Below are 18142 nucleotides of genomic sequence, written 5' to 3' on the forward strand. Positions count from 1 at the left end.
GCAATGGAAAATTAAGTTTAAAAAATGTTGAAAAGAATCGTTTTTGGAATCGGAAAGCAGATTTTTCTTATTCCAATATCGATTCCGATATCCCCAAAATTCCCGATTCCGATTCTCGTTAATCGTCCGAACACTAATATATATATATATATATATATATATATATATATATATATATATATATATATATATATATATATATATATATATATATGGAGGGATGATTGATCTCTGTATTATAGAAAACATAGAAATCGTGCACATCAAAATGATATGGTGATTAACGGTGTTCAATTTTAATCCAAATTCCATTTTTTGCTTTCAGCACTCCTGCTTTGGCGAATTCAATCTTCTCCTGCAATTGTGAAAGAATAAAACGAAATTAATTAAGGAAATTATTTTAATATTTAGAATTAAAATATTTTCCGCATTGTTATTTCGTCTATTTGAATTTCAAAAGCAAATAAGACTGAAATATAATCGAAATGCTTTACAAACCAAAACGTAATGCCAGGGCATAAATCGCCTGTTATCAAAGAACATCGGATCCATTAAATAAATTTGGAACACATGAAAGTAAAAAATCCGTTGAGACCGAACTTTTAAGATCTCCCTGCTTAAACTATATGCGCTCAGGCCAGAGTAAGCAAACGGCAGTCTACAAGGACTGCTACCATAGAATGTCATTGACATGGCACACGCATATTCTCACCGAAAAACTAAGATACACATTCTTCTTAAAAAGAAGTTATTTTTTTAAGGTGTTTAAACGCACATCCTAAATGAAGTATTTTACATGAAGTTGATCAGTGAAGAATACTTACTTCAGTCTTTTCACATGGAACAAGACGAAATTTCCTCAACATTTGTACAGCGGCCATCTTGAATTCAAGTTCAGCCAATCTCACTCCAGCACACATTCTTGGTCCGCCCCCAAATGGAAGATATGTAAATGGTGTTTGTTTTGCCTTGTTTTCTTTACAGAAACTGAAATCGCAAAAATGATGGATAATTTGATAATTTGAAATATCATTTAAGTTAATATTTTCCATAAAAGTATGGTTGTTTTATTTATTTGGTATTTTCATAAACTAGACAATATTATATATAAACAACTTACTAAGGGAATCAGTTGTGCAGGTTTTAATTAAATTCTTATTTTCTTGTAAATATATTTTTCAAACATTCATATCAAAAACATATAAATATACTTCATAAGTGATGCATTCATTTGAATTCCAAATTTGTGTTTAGCACATTTTAAATTAAGATACCCTTTGATCTATATTTGATACATACGAAAAGAAGTTTCAAATGGTTCGTTTTCGTATGCAAGTAATAAAATAAGCCCCATTTGAATCTTTTGAATAGCAGTTCATTTGATGTGTTTTCATATTTGAGCTAACTTAACAGTAAAAGAGTCTGTAGCAGTTACAGAGAACTATTTTCTCTGATGAATCAATGCCCCCCCTCTGAGTTCTCCGGTCACAGACTGCCCTATCAGCTAACAGGGCGCATTGATTCATCTGCTCCCTAAAAGTCTTGAGAGAACATCAGCCTGTCAGAACTGGGCCGCCAGCCTAGCAATATCTATCCTCTTCTTTCGTCCCCTGTCCACCGGACACCTCGCTATAGCATTGACGGTCTCGATTTGAGACAACTGCTATCCAGCCGGGGACGACACGGTACTGACTGATTTTCGACGATTTTAAATAAACTTTCTTTTACTTCTTCCCTTTTAGCAGACTGACCTGCGAGTTCCTGCTACAAATAAAATACTCTTCATTGTTATTGTTTAAAAGGAAGTTCGTGTTTCTTTTGTGCCTTGTTCCTTGCTATAATCTATTAGAAAGGTAAAACAAAGTCTTTTGCACAACATAAGTGCTTTTAAACTATAAAAGGGTTATAAATAATAAGATTGGCCCCCCATACCACTTGTTTTACAAACATTTGTATTAAAAACCTATAAATATACAATAAATATAATTTATAAGTGATACATTAATTTAAATTCAAAGTTTGTGCTTAGCATATTTCCTATTATTGAGATTTGATTTTTATTGACATATATTTGATACAAGCAAATATGAAGGGATCTTTTCGAAAATAAGTTTCAAAATCACTGGTTTTCTTACAAATAATAATGTTATATAGGGGTTATATCAGAAGGGATAACGTATGTATTTGTTGTTCGTGTTAGAGTGTTCATGTTAGTGTGAGATGCTGGATATTATATATATTCGTTGTGAGGCATCATATTAGTGAGAGATAGATATATTTAACACAGAGACAGGGAAATTTTATAGAGACATGTATTACACTTTGGATGAGCTTTGATATGTGAATAGATAGACCGAGAGATAGTGCGTTTGACATTTATACGTTTGATAGTCCTGTGAATGGGAGTGTTTCTATAACATTGACACATATATTTCTTTACCATTTTACCAGGAATTCAAGTCTCTACATGATTCTTTCTTCTCCCCTTCGCTTCCAATGTTCCATGTCAGCTCTGTCTCTGACTCACTGACTTCTCTCTTCTCTCCTGACTGACTGACTGACTGACTTAATGCAATATTTTGGTTCTATAATGGGGTATATTCCTACACAGTCGGACGATTCTATTTATAAACGATGCTGCTAAGAACTGACGAATCAAATAAATTCACGTTCTGTTACCAACCAATCAGAAACCAGAATTGCTTCATAAATATTAAACCTTTTCTGGAGCAATTTCACATGTTCTTTTCCCGGGTTTCGACACGGTAAGAATATTTTGTTCTGTGGAACTGTCTACTACAAACAAGTCACCTCCCAGGACTTGTGTGTAACAGCGAACCATCTGAAACTGTTCTGAAACTCAAAATGGCTTACACTTCTAGACCTAAAGCTCTCTATATTGATACCTCATGACGTCATTGCATGACCAAACACGTGCATCTCGAGCCCGTGGTCCGAGATGCATTGTTCTTCACGTTTCTACAAAGCCGACTCTCTAACCTAATTTTTAATTAACTCACTTTACAAACATTTTACATTGTCCGTTTTTAAATTCCTTATTTTAATTTCATTTCTTTAACAGAAACAAAATTCATCATTACATTCCTTTTTCAATAAACAGATATCTAACTATTTTGTGTGAACTAAACAAAGGTAATTCTACATTCCATTTTCAATAACATTCTGTATTAATTATTTTAACTTATGATCAGAATTCTCAATTCCAATCCTAGCTTCACAAGTTCGAATCCTCGGCTATCCTATCTCATATTTACTCACTTACAAGAACAGGCGGCTGTTCTTTAATAATAAGACCCCATTTCTGCTTGACATTTGAATCTTTTGAACTGCAATTCATTTGACTAGTTATCATATTTGATTTAAATTTGTTACACTAACTTAACTCTAAAAGGGTCTTATATACAAGGTTACCTGTGTCATCATAAGGCTGCATAAAAAGAATTTTTAAGACATTTAATCACAAACAGCTCCGCCTCCAGAGTTACATGTGTCAGCATTTTAAAATTGTTATACTTACTTTTCAGGATTAAACTTTTCCGGTTCATTCCAATATCTAGAATCATAATGTAAACACATAACTGGAAAGAAAACTCCCGTGTTCTTCGGAATTTTGATTCCTTTTATGGTGCAATCTTCTTTACATTCTCTTGACAGCCTGAAAAAGAGACAAAACAATTGTTAGTATAATTAGATTTACAAATTACAAATAACAAGTCAAAAATATTATAATTTGGTAAATATAAATATTTCATATTAACATTTGCTAAAATGTACTACAAGTAAGAAGTCTCCATTTATATTACAATGTCAATGTTTTAGCGTAAATAGATTTATATAATTTGAAGTATTTTCTAATAATCTCATATACTCGAACATTATCGAGAATAGCTTTATTAACAAAAGGTAGATATTTTAAAAAAAAAACTGCCTCGTCAGTGATTTAGGCCAATTATTGATTTGTGTTGTTCAACAAACACAAATTTAATCGATTTTAATATTTAGTCCTAATCAATATTTGGATTTATTTTGTCCATCCATCCAGTATGGCCACAGCCGAATGTTGAACTCACTACACGAGTTTGTAGTTCAAATCTTGTCGGTAGCTGAATATTTTATGCTTCGCCAGGCTATCAAGGGTATTTTTTATCATGACGTCATCATTAGATCGGGTGCCCACCATGGCTTAAGAGAGTCCCATCTATCCTCGAGAGAAGGATAGGCAGCGCCAGTTTCTCAACCGCATGGTACATTCAGCACCTCGCCTTCCCATCTGATATTGGCCAGGCTCAACATTGCTTAACTTCGGTGATTTGGTAAGAGCCCGAGCGTCAACGTGATTGCGCCATACATATTTATTTTGTAGTCATAGATAAAGCGATATTCTCTCACTTGCCTCGCTAACACCAGCAAAACCATTTAACAGGATACACTTTATGTATGTATCTGTCTCGAATGCTGTGTGATTAGTTGAAAAAAAATTAAGAATTTGCTGTGGATCTGTTGTATATAGAAGGCGACAGATCCCGGTAATTAGAGAAACAAAGTAAATAGGATCGAAAATAATATTCATTGAAGGAGAATGATAGAATCGAACTAATTAATCAAAATTTAAAAAGAATACATATTGCAATTTAGATGCAATTCTAGGAATGTGGAGAATTGTTTATTATATTAGAAATAACTATACAACTAGTTAGGTCACAGAAGTAGAATGAACAATTCATTTAAGGAATTTTCTTTGTGTTGCCGAAAACGTGATGGAGACATATGTAATATGCAAATTCACATGAGGAGATATTCACATGCTTAAGCATGTTCTGATGTCACAAAGAAAGATAGATTACAATATATTAAGTTAAAAGTCAGTCAGAAACGTTCAGAGTTGACAGAGGGTCAGGAGAGTTGAGTTAGCGGAAGACTCTTTCGGAAGCGAACCAGAAAGAAAGGCAAGACAATGTAATTCTGCAAGGCATCGAATACTTGATCATCATCATCATCATCATCATCATCATCATCATCACCAGCTTGAATAAATGTCTTCATGTTATTTGTAAGCCTTTGTCTTCGTCGGTATTCCAGCCGCAATGTAATGTGTTTTTGTGATTCATCTTGTAAGAGAACTTTGTATGAAACCCCCTTCCAAAGTGTTAACTGTCTGTCCCCATCATGAATAATGTATCTTCCCGCGTTGAAAAGAACTGTCTATTACTACATCTCTTCACATCTCTCTCGGCATCCTTCTATTAATAATGTGAACTCAACAAGTATTGTCACATCCCCGTCGTCGCCGTATACGCCGTTATATAAACGACGTCTCGGTGTCCGTTATCCGTCCTCGATATGTACGCTCCACTACACAACAGAATAAGTAATTACATTGACAATAAATTTAGTCTTTCTTTATATCCTTTGAAAAATTAGACTACTATAACAACGAATTATTATTATTATTATTAATAATAATAATAATAATAATAATAATAATAATAATAATAATATTAATATGATAGCGTGTGTGTTATTTTCTGTGTTACGCTTATATCCGGTTCGTTGAAGTGTTATGTACTTCCATTTTTTGTCATAAATAATTTTACCAAGAATTCTTCATGAGTTTTGGTTTCGGTTTCGATTATAGCTGATGGCACTTAAGCCATCTATTTTTTTATAAATAATTTTACCAAGAATTCCTCATAAGTTTGGTTAAAACTAAAATCTATAAATCATCTCCCGCAACTTTATTTTTATGTTTTTACGGCAATCGGGAATAATAAACAACTCTATTGTTAAATATTAAGAGATTTATAAAGAATGGAAATTGGAATCGTTAATTGTATCGAAATTAGGAATTTAGTATGGAATCGGTAATTGTATCGGAATCAGAAAAATATTAGAATCGTCCCATCACTGGTTTTAATACTGATAATGTATCACTGAGGATGTGAGACAAAACGAACATATGAATATATAAATACAATTAATAGAACTTACGCGAGAGAAATTGGATACAATCTCAGCGTCTCCTTCAAACACATATCAAGATAGGTCAGCTTTTGAACGTTGTCATAATTTGCAGATTCCTATAGAAAAAAAATTGAAATATCAACAATAAATTGTAGTTAATTTGCATAAAATCAAAATTATTCAATTCGATGGGTTTACATACGACTCCTTTAAAATATCGCGTGTTTTTTTTTACATGGGGATCACCACTTATCAAGGCCCGAAGGTCCCTCAGGGATAAGGGTTATTGCGTGTACAGTAATCAATGAGATATTATTGTAGTAATCATTAGTATTGGGTGGTTAGATAGAGTGTCTTACTTAAGGGGGCGGTTTGTCAGGAGCTTGTTTATGTTGGACTTGAAGACGTCCAAGTTGTAGTCAGGTGGGAAACAGGCAAGCGGCAGAGAGTTCCACTGGCGTGCAGTTCTAAGAAAGAAGCTTTGCTCATGGAATCTACGTTTAGATTTAGACACAGATAAAGAGTGGGGAAAATTATTGACAGTAGTTTCAGCCAGACGGGTGTTTCTTGTGAAAGATTGGCGAGGGGGGGACGAGGGATTGGAGCTCAGACGAGCACCTGCCATAGAAATAACGATAAAACAAAGACAGGCTCGCAACGTCTCTTCTGTGGGAGAGAGGTTGCAGGGAAGAGAAAAGGGCATGTATGTGTTCCATTTTAGATCAGGAGTAAAGGTCAAACCCAGAAGCTTGTCAAAACATGGAGCCTCCCCAAGACGAGAGTCATCCATTTCAATTGATGCCAGATGGGGATCAGAGCGTTGATGATGTAAAGATAGAAGCTTGGTTTTGGATGAATTAAAAGTGACCAGCCACCTCTTCCCCCATTGTACCGCGTGCTCAAGATCAGAGGAGAGAGAATTAGAGAGAACTTTGTCATTTACGGCCTATACGTTTTAAGCAAGGATGCATATCTATGCCAGTTTTGTTTGGGATATGGTTTTCCCTCCTCCTGTAATAATCCTTCAGAAGCAAGGTACTACCCACAGGCAAGGACAGATGGCAAACTCGTCAATCTTTCCCGATTAAAAACCAAATCAAAGGTCTGACTAGTTTTCACTCAAGAAATACTGTTCGCTGAAAAAAAGGGGCCATAACGGCTAGTGATGGGATGATTCCAATATTTTCCCGATTCTGATACAATTACCAATTCCAATTCTTTATAAATCTCTAAATATTTAACTATAAAGTTGTTATTTTTCCTGATTATCTTAAATACAAGACATTATTTTTTTTTAATATAATTATCCACTGACACACGTTTCGACTCTACGACTCATCAGAGTGGCTGAATCTAGCGAGATTCGAAATCGGGACTCCACGTTAAGAAGCATAACCCCCTACCACTAGGCTATCTTGCACAACTGACTGTATCGCGTTTTTTTATGAAGATGTTATTTGTTTTTTCTATAAACAAGACACGGTGTTTTTAGTATTGACCAACGGAACCTGTTGTTGCTTAGGAAAACTATACTGAACATTGACTTTAATGGCAAATGAAGAAAATACAGAAAAAGGAGCATAAAATCGTTAAAACATCTTATTATATCCTTTACAAATGCACAAGACATGTTGTATCTGAATCTTAGGGGACAGGAAAATTTCATGGACTTAATCGTCACCAGACTGCAATGCCAAATTCAGGCTTGATTTTGTTTCAGGCAATATTTGGTCACCTTGCCAAAATAAAATAAATATTGTCATAACAATTATTTCTGACTTCAAATTCTGTGGAACATTTAAATTAATAATAAACAATCACTGGAAAAATAAAAAGAATGGAAAATTGATTTTTAAAAGATCAGTTTCAAAGAAAATGCTTAAGATATGTATGGACTTTGGTCAAGAAAATTGGGCACCATCTTTATTTAACAAGTTTATATATATATATATATATATATATATATATATATATATATATATATATATATATATATATATATATATATATATATATAAATGCACCACCGGACAGGAACTAGCTTATTGCGCTTGCTCGCCATCCATAAAATGCAACATATCCATCACTAACCGTTTCCCCTAGTATAGGACTATTGGACAACACCCCAAACTAAATTTTTTTGAACCACCCATAAGCTCTCGCGATCTGAAAAAATCGCCATAAAAACGTGAACTCTTTAATATAAAATATTAGCACATCCTCTGAACACACAATCATTTCATAACTTTAAATAAATTTCCAACCTAGAATAGCCTGCATCTTGGCAATGCCTAATTAACAATATATCTGCCTTAATCATAAGCACATAAACAACTTTGCCTAACGAACCCTATACCCGTAAACATGTACACTTAATACCACCTGCAAAATTGCAATCAAATAACCAATTAGCGCACGATGCAACGAGAATATAACCTAAACAATATAAAATCCAGGCCCAATGAAAATATAGCTTAGAAACCACCTCACAGGTCTAAAGACTTAAAACCTAAATTTAGAACTATCTAACGACCCCCACTGGCGAGCCCCCCCCCCCCCCAATAAGAAATTATTTAAAAATCAGCGCATTTGGTCTCCACTATTAGATTTAGACTAAGCCCTCCACCCAGTAGTATTTACATCAAAACTTTTAAATGTACCGAAAATATAACCTAAGAAAAGCTCCCCCCCCGATTCAACTCAACCCACCCCCGTCACCCATACAGACATATCCCCATCCATATCTTACCCCTCCGACTACCAGCCAAGCGTTCCATCTAGATGCTACTTCCTACTGATAATATAACTTGGATTTGAATACAGTTGAACCAGTCCAGCTACGGGTAATTTCCATCACAAGAATCTCCGTTGAAAAAATACAGTTTTTTGCCAGCCAAATTAGGAGGAATAAGAATTCACCAGGCCAAAACATCTACGAAAGACCACTCCAACAAAATATTTGGAGAAATATGGAAATTTAAAGGACTGCTATAAACTATACTTCTTGTATCTCTTGGAGATTAGAACTACTACATTAAGTAGTTGTGGCGATATGATGGACCTGTCCCTCGTGTTCATAAACGAGAAAGTATGTATTCAAATTTCTAGGCCTGGCCTGTCTATATAAACATAAATTTGATGGCCTTTATAATCGAACTTCAAGAAATTTAAAGTTTTAAGGTGGACTCTTGAAACTACCGTTCCTAGTGAAGCAATCCTTTAATTTAATTTAAACCCTAGGGCCTTTTGTTCACCGAACTCTTGCGCTTTCCCGGCTTATTCTACATCTATTTTTTATACGGATATATGTATGTGTATGCGTATATGTGTGTATATATATATATATATATATATATATATATATATATATATATATATATATATATATATGTATATATGCATATATATATATTCTCTATTTTACTTTATTTTATACAAGTTCACTTACCCCTCACTCCTCAACCACATTTCCTTCTATTCTAACTCCCCACTTGTCTGTATCCCTTTCTTTTACGCACCCCTAATAATTAGTATTAATAGTATTTACATTATTATTGTTGGTAATAGTGGTGGTGTTGGTGGAGATAGTGGTAGAAGTATTGTTACTACTGCCTTTATTATTATCATTATTATTACTGCACTGTTTTTAACGCTATTACTATTGTTATTATTATTATTGTTTTATCATCATTATCATTATAATCATCATTATAATTGATATCATTATTATTATTCCCGTTATTACCCTTGTTATTGCAAAGATTTTTGGTAAGATTGAAACCGCTATCTTCAGACAATGCTCATCTGTAGAGATTCAACGTCCCTATCAACTGCGCTATGGGCGCCTTCGAGGTCCGTGGCGCAGTTGATACGGACATTGATAGAGACGTTGAATCTCTACAGTTCCAGATGAGCATTGTCTGAAGATAGCGGTTTCAATCCTACCTAAAGCCGGCGAGAGGCTTACTTGGCCAAAACGTGGTGAGACGACAACAACTACGGATGGCAGTGGTTGCTGAGAATGCAGTTAGGAGATTCGAAGTTCCTATCCGTCGCGGTTACCACCTGACGAAGGCCAGAGGAATAGTTGGCCGAAACGCCGTGAAACAACAACTAATAAAGATGAAAATAATAGTCCGTAATAAATAAATTAATATGTTGATTGTTGTTTGGAAAAGAAAAGAGAAAAGTTGCCAGCTCCGTAGAAATTTTTGTATTCTGTGAGTTAGTCTCTATTTTATGATTATAGTTTCGAATTTAAAAACGAATTGGTTGACAAAGGAGAGGCAACTCTAATAATTATCTCCTTTTAGTCGCCGAAATTTTAAGGGTGTACAATGTTTGTTTGTTTTTCTACAATTAGAGACTCCTAAATGCTACTAAAATCTAGGTTTGGTCTGCTTAGTATTTTTTCTTTTTTTTTTAGCTTATGCACTGCCTCTTTGAGTGGCCCGACTCTCCATCTTGCATCCCTGTCAATTATCAGACAGTTGAAGGCTAATCCGACTGAAACATTGCACAAATAACACTCAAAATGAGAACAATAGTCCGACCAATATAAGTAATATAAACAATCAGCCCTCATCTAAAAAAAAAATCAGAACTTTAAATGTTTTACTCTTCTTCAGTTTGGTAAAATGATGATGAAACCATTTTTGTATTATTTTAATGGATTTTCTTTGAATTACAGTTGCCTTTTACTAAACTGGGTTAATCTGCCCCTGAATAAATCTTGATTTATTTTTATGATGAGTGTGCCTCCTATTCATTTATTTCGCCCGAATGGATCAAAGGAGATTGTAAATTGCTTGTTATGATGACGACTGAACGTATGTATTCATAACCTGAAAATTTCATCTCTTTGTTACAGATATTAACAGTGTGAGACTCTAAGAAAACAATCCTATCACCAACGTGCCATAGAAGCAAAGATGCGTCATTAAATTACTCGCAAAAGTGCATTGAGAATGGCGGTGACTATGTAGAGAAATAAATTCTGAAACACGAAAGGTCGCTCGTTTTATGGTACCACTCCCGTCTTCGTATGTCTAAAACTTTTTGAGTTAAAAAAATAAGACTCTTTATATTTTGAACGACCCTCATATGACATAGCGCACTCTGAACTCGCATGTACAATTATCGTTCCATTCCTGGAAAGAGTGCATTAAAAATGGTGGTGACTATGGAGAAAAATAAATTCTGGGGCACGAAAGGTCGGTCGTTTTAATGGTATTACTCCCATCTTCATAGCTCTACAACTTTTTTAGTTAAAAAAATAGGAAGCATTACTTTTGGAAAGACCTTCGTATATAAGTTACTTGCTAGCTGTTTTTACGCGATGTTACCCGAAAGTACGCTTTTTGAAAACAATACCACGTATTTATTTAGAAAAGTATATCAATAAACATGTCCATTGCATTAACTATCTATTTTTTACTGTGATTGAACAATTAAAATGTAATTATTACGGTATCGCTTGATCATGAAATTATTAATTGAACCAGTAATTTTGACATGATGATGCACTTTGAATCTGTATTCGTAAAACTTTCAATCTTTTCAAACATAAGGATTTGCTAACAGTTTTAAAACGAAAACTAAATATCGATTTTAGCGTTGAAATGCTTTTGAATTCATTTCAATATTTAAATGGTCACGGAGTAATTCGATTTTTTTTAACTAACAAGAGATTAAAATCGATGGCTTATTTACGGAGAAACCGTGGATATAATTTTGTAATTTCTTCATGGGATTCTTTTAAAAATTATTTTAATTTACCATATTTTAGTTTTGATTGAAAATAAATAATCAATTAAAAAATTAATATATTGTAATTGATGACTTTATTCCCATTAAAATTAAACTAAATAGCTACAGGAATGGATTTAATCTTTAAGACTTCATTGGTCTAATATAGCTATTAACTTACGTTTATCTCCAGTGAATTTTCATAGGAAACGTACCGTATTTCATTCACAGATCTTTACTAGAGACGATTAATAAGTTGTGTAATTAAAAAAAGCGATAAAAATTAATTTCTTTAAATTAAAATTAAACTAAATATATCCTATAATACCTTATCTCTTTTGTACGCCGGCATGTTGAAAGTGGGTTAGTGCGAAAAGGGTTCAAGAGTTAAGTTGCCGTCGCGTGTTAAACTCGGTAGCTTGGGTCGACGATAGCATCTAGAATAGTTCAATCGGGTACGTGTGAGAGAGAACGCGAGAAGAAAGAAAGAAAGAAAGAAAGAGAGAGGGCATGAAAGAGAGGAAGTTATCTTTTCTCTCGCATACAAATCAGTCTGGTTTCCAATTTTGGACGGAGCAGATGCGTTAAAATTGGGGAAAAGATGCGTCAGAGAAAGAAACGCAAAACGAGTTAAGAACCGCCGATAAGAAAGAATGGCAACCGCGAAGACTCAGAAAGAATAAAACCAAGTATTAATTAAAAAAAGCCTCCGACTTTTTATTTTGTGCATGTGGTTCCCTTTGCAGCTACGAGTGTCGAAAATAAGAAGCAGGATAAAGGGTATGCCAACGTTTTATTATACACACATGCACGCACGTACTAACTTAAACGATAAGACATTATGAACACAGCTATATATATATAGACACTAGACTATCACAATTACATACATAGATCCAGGCAAAGAGACACATGCACCAACACATGTCTATCACATATACATATATCACGCACACATGCGTATAAAAGATACACGTAATGAGATATACACGCCACAGATAATATCCCCCTCACCCGCTACACAACGTAAAGAGATTAAATCTATTTCTGTAGTCATTTAGTTCAATTATAATTGCAAGAAACCAAGTTGATATTTTTTGGAACTATTTTAACATAAATAATTTTATCTGTAAATACCTTTCACCTTGATAACAATCTTTCGGTTTCTAATTTTTGACAAATATCAATAACGATGATAATACTACTCGAGCAATTAACTTGGCGTTGCCCGAACCAACTATGTAACACTACATTTTTAGTGAAATGTCAATGTTATTTCTGGTGATTGTGGGACGATCATGCATTCGCACTGTGTTCATGGCAGACATAATATTTTTTATAACTCATTTCATTTATAACAATTTATTAAAGAGGAATAATTAATAATAACGCATAGATCTCTAGAAATGGTCAAACAATTTTATTGATATAAGCATTTAAAATGCAAGTCATAGTTAATAGTTCAAGCATGGCTGAAATATGAATTAACAAAAATGCTACATAATATGTCTGTTGATAAAATGACAACCTGTTGTAAATGAATGTTGGTAAGAGTACTCTTTTCTGAGGGAGTAAAATCACATCCTCCTTTGAATATGATTAATATATCAAACAGCATTAAATATTTAAATAATGAAATAGACTAGATATGGATATTTCTTTTTGAGAATACGAACCAATATTTTCAATAATTAACTTCCAAAACAGTATTAACTATTTGCCTTATATTAAAAATTTTATTACAGTTCTGATAATTCTGGAACTGAATGATGGCTCAGGTTGTCTTCTTTCCTTGTATCTATTTTGGACAAAATGTACCGTAGTCATTATATGTTAACACTGGGGACCGACACGTTGTATGCAGACAGTCACAAGGAAACACTACTAAGGAAAGAATTCGGTTCACTCTTTTTTTATAGTGGAAACAACAAACATTTACTTACATGCACTTTATTAGCATTGTAAACAGACAAACTTTACATTATATACAATATTTTAGGCAGGATTTCTTAGAATTTATCATTGGTTCCGCCTTAGTTTGTTTGCATTTTATTCAGAGTAGTGTAAAACGAATTTGTTTTTCTGATAGCTAAATATATTTTTTAATTATCATTTTTTATGGAAATCGCTCCAGACAAGACATGAAGCCACTGGATTTAAGAAGCTAAAAAATAATGCTTCAAGATCAAAGAATTGTTCGATAGGATAGATTCTGACCTAAAAAAAAAACAGTAATTCTTCCCTCTTTATCAGAAACATCGCTCATGGAGTGTGAGAACTAAAAGCCAAAATAAGGGAAGCGACAGTCACGCGGCTGCCGAAATTAAACTCAAGATCCACTTTCTCCTTTCCTTAAAAGAATGGATTTATTTTTCAAATGTAGATTAAATATATTAAATTCTATACATCTATACATATAAATTCTATACAGTTTAATAAAAAATAATCGGTTTGCTTCTGTAGCATTTAACTGGAACCACATAAATTTAATAAAAAAACAAAAATTACCGGTCCAAGTTTTTCTTCTATTTCTTGGCCAAGTTTATCCTGGACATCAGGGTTCGTTACTATACAGTACACGAAAAATGAAAATGTGGATGCTGTTGTCTCAAATCCAGCCACCAAGAAAATCATACACTGAGCAATGACTTCCAAATCTGTTAAACCTGGTAAAAAAATTCCAGAAAAAAAAACATCAATTCGTATCAACAAACTACAAATTAAAGTAAATGATAAAGTCTATATTTATAGGATAAAAATAAGGAACGTATGATATATGTGTACTATGTTTATCCAATGAGTGGTATGGTTGGGATTGTGCAACTCTTCCCTCACAATTATACGTGCAACAACCCTCACAGGGGTGTCTATTGTCTCTTGAGACTGAATAGAGGCATCGATGTTAATCCAATGAAGCGAATTAATATCAAAGTGCCGACATAGAAATAAATTCAAAATAACATAAAATTAATGGAAAATAGATCACAAAACATTTCTAAATTATTATTTTTTTATGGAAATCGCTCAAGAAAAGGCATGAAGCCACTTGATTTATAAAGCTAAAAAAAATAATGCTTCAAGGTCAAAGACTTGTTTGATAGGATAGATTCTGACCTAAAAAACAGTAATTCTTCCCCATTTGTCAGAAACATCGCTCATGGAATGTGAGAACTAAAAGACAAAAAAAAGGTAATAGGCAGGTTGATAAGATACGCTTAAATATGATATTTTAATACATGCAAATTGCATATTTATTATTATAGAAACAATTTTCTATCAGTTATTATATGTACTCAATATATGTGATACCAAAAGTTAAAAAAATATATGACTTGGGTGCCATCAGCTAGAATCAACGCCAAAACATACAACTGTCCAGCTTCATTCCTTAGCATCTAAGCCACGCCAATACGCATGTAAATATTAAAAAAAATAATATTGTCTTACCTAGGAATATAAGTTTGTGCATGTAAACATGTTTAGTCAACTACAACTGCCAACATTGACTGTTTTGTTTTCAATTTTGACCTTTTAGCAGCAATTTTTGCCGGTTAAAATTCAAATCGAAAAGTGCTAGAGGTCCAAATTCCCTTATTTATGAATTGTCAACTCTATAGACCAAATATTCAGAAAGGAGTTTGGCAGAGACTTTTTGCACACATACTGACAATTTCACATCCACACACACACACACACACACACACACACACACACACACATATATATATATATATATATATATATATATATATATATCTGTGTGCTGGAACGTTTTCATCTTAAATTCTATGCAATTAATCAGAATTTACAATTTGCATAAATAGAATTCAGTGTAATCATTAAAGGAAACCAATCATCTATTAAGAAACCATAAAAATAAATAAGTAATTAATTAACACTCATTTTTCAAAGGAATATGCAAATTAGTTAGCTTTCATGCAGTTGCTCGCATATTCATGACTGAGTATATTAACAATTTCGTTTAAATAATTTTTGAATAGAAAACGCATAGAATAGAATAGAAAACGCAAATTTTTAATATCAATGTCAGAGCAAGAAAAACCTAAATTTTCTAGGTATGCAAGACAAGACAAGACAAGATTCAAGCAAGGACGCCTGGACGGTCCACAGAGTGTTATAATTATTAAGATTTGAAAATTAGTTTCATTTGCTGACTAAAATAGTCAATTACTAGCAGGGAGACCCGACTTTGGTCGGGATTGAATAATGATCAACAAATGTTTCCATTTATTTTTTGGTCATCGAAATCGGCGAAATCGCGCACTTTTCAATTAAATGATTGATTGCCTGCTCTAGTTGGGAACTCATCGCGGTGCACCGAGAGGAAGCTTCACATGCGTCTCGCAGTGACTTTGTAGTCTACATTGTAGTCTACATTACACTGTAGAGAACCTACTGTTAATTTTATAAAATTATTTTTAAATATGATGGTTTGAATTAAAGTTTAAAATACAACCGTCAATAAACAAAATTAACAAAAACAGTTACAAGTCGGAAAAAAAAATGTAAACATAAACAGATAAAATAAGAATGTACCGCATTCCTTTAGGATGAAGATTATTTAAGAATGTGTACTGTAGAAGAACGCCGTGTTTTTCGAGTTAATGCGCCCCTGACATATCAAAGAACCTACATTTGATTTTATATGCCTGGCTTGACTGCTTGTGGTCTGATAATGGCTTCAATTTAAGTTTAAAATGCAAAAGTCAAGTATCATGCTTCAGTTGTGCTTTAAACAAAAACATTCATTTAAAACGCGTCCCTGTCATATCAAAGAACCTACTGTTGATTTTATATGTCGGCCTTTTGGCTTGTGTGGTAATAAAACTTCTCAAATGCACTTGTGATGTTAGGTTGTGTAAGGTGTTAACTTTGGTAAAAATCGCTTGTTCCTTCTTTCATTGGATTATTTCCATTACTGATTATCGATACTTATCAAAGACATTCCGATACAAAAGCTATCTAAAATCACTGCCAGGCATATAAAATACCTTCGTATGAAATTTTTTAAAAATCGGCTGAGCCGATTTTATTTTTTTTTTTTTAATGAACTGAACAAACTCACACACACAAAGTTTCTTTTATATAATAGTAGAGATAAAGATAAAAGCTAGGAATCGATAAACTTAATTGAATGACGTCATTACTCAATATATGTTCCTTTAAAATAGCTACTGGCCAAAATTAACAAATCATAATTGATTCATATTTCATATACGAGGTTGCAGTTGCATGGATCTGAATATGTAATACACAAAATAATAAAATCCATAAAGATGTTTTATAAAACTATTGCGTTATAAATATTATAATAATATATACTATAATGCTATAAATTGAAAATATATGAAAATATATTTGAACCCATTAACAAATCATAGAACATACGTATGTGTAGTAAATGTGTCTGTGGGTATTGTATAAAATTTTAAATTTATATTATTGCGTTCTCCTTCTGCAGTATAAGTAACCGAAAAATTAAAGTACGAGGGGCGTGCAATAAGTAATGCCCCTGACCCACTTCCCATAGCAGTAGAGCAACGAAATTTGGCACAGTTATTAGTCTTTCTCTACATAGGAACCACCCAGAGTTATGCATTTCTCGCATCGTTTGATGCAGCTCTGGAGACCGTTTTTGTAGAACACCCACGGTTGGTCCTCCAACCACGACGTGACTTCAGAAATCAAGGCTGCATCATCTGGGAAACGCTTTCCTTTCAAAAACAACTTCATGGCTGAGAAGACGTGAAAGTCACAGGGTGCAAAGTCAGAAGAGTAGGGAGGATGGTGGCGAATTTCATAATCACACGCCCGTGCTTCTGGCCTGGAGACATGCGAGTTGTGGACCGGATCATTGTCCTGCAGGAGGAGGGTACCTTTGCTAATTTTGCCCCACCTCTTGATTTTGATAGCTTCTCTTAGTTTCCTCAAAAGTGAAGCATAATAGGCTCCTGTAATTGTGATACCCTTGACCAGGAAATCTTTCATCACTACTCCGTCCTAATCCGAGAAGACTGTGAGCATGACCTTGTCAGCGGAGGGCTGCACCCTTGCCTTCTTTGAAGGTCGTGAGTCCAAGTACTTTCACTGCATTGACTGGGCTTTGGTCTCTGGATCATAGTAATAGACCCAGGTTTCATCCTGTGTAATCAGTCTTTTGAAAAACTGTGACTTATCTTCTTGGCACATCTCCAAATTCATCCTCGATCACTCGACGCGTTCTCGCTTCTGGAATGGTGTGAGCAACCTGGGAATCCATCTGGCAGACACCTTATGCATTATGGTCATGAATGATAGGGTGTAGTGGACTGGCCCAGAGAGAATACCGCACAAGACACGATCGCATGGGACTCAAGATATATTGGGAGGTGTGTAAAAGAGTTGGGGGTGA

At 33.9% G+C, this 18142-nt stretch overlaps 1 protein-coding gene across 1 annotated transcript in view; it reads right to left on the minus strand.

Moving 5' to 3' along the window:
* Window positions 1-218: 218 nt before the first annotated feature.
* The window catches only part of LOC145241214 (cytochrome P450 3A14-like), a 38017-nt gene continuing 20093 nt past the window's right edge, over window positions 219-18142 (minus strand). Inside the window, exons 4-8 of the mRNA XM_080104011.1 lie at window positions 14239-14396; window positions 6010-6098; window positions 3539-3676; window positions 825-987; window positions 219-355 (exon numbers count right to left, since the gene is read on the minus strand). Coding sequence (XP_079960137.1) covers window positions 281-355; window positions 825-987; window positions 3539-3676; window positions 6010-6098; window positions 14239-14396 — 623 coding nt within the window. The 3' untranslated portion in view covers window positions 219-280. The remainder of the gene's footprint in view (window positions 356-824; window positions 988-3538; window positions 3677-6009; window positions 6099-14238; window positions 14397-18142) is intronic.

This window comes from Euprymna scolopes, chromosome 2 (assembly GCF_053919585.1).
Source record: "Euprymna scolopes isolate OS-2025 chromosome 2, ASM5391958v1, whole genome shotgun sequence".
Lineage (NCBI taxonomy): Eukaryota > Metazoa > Mollusca > Cephalopoda > Sepiida > Sepiolidae > Euprymna > Euprymna scolopes.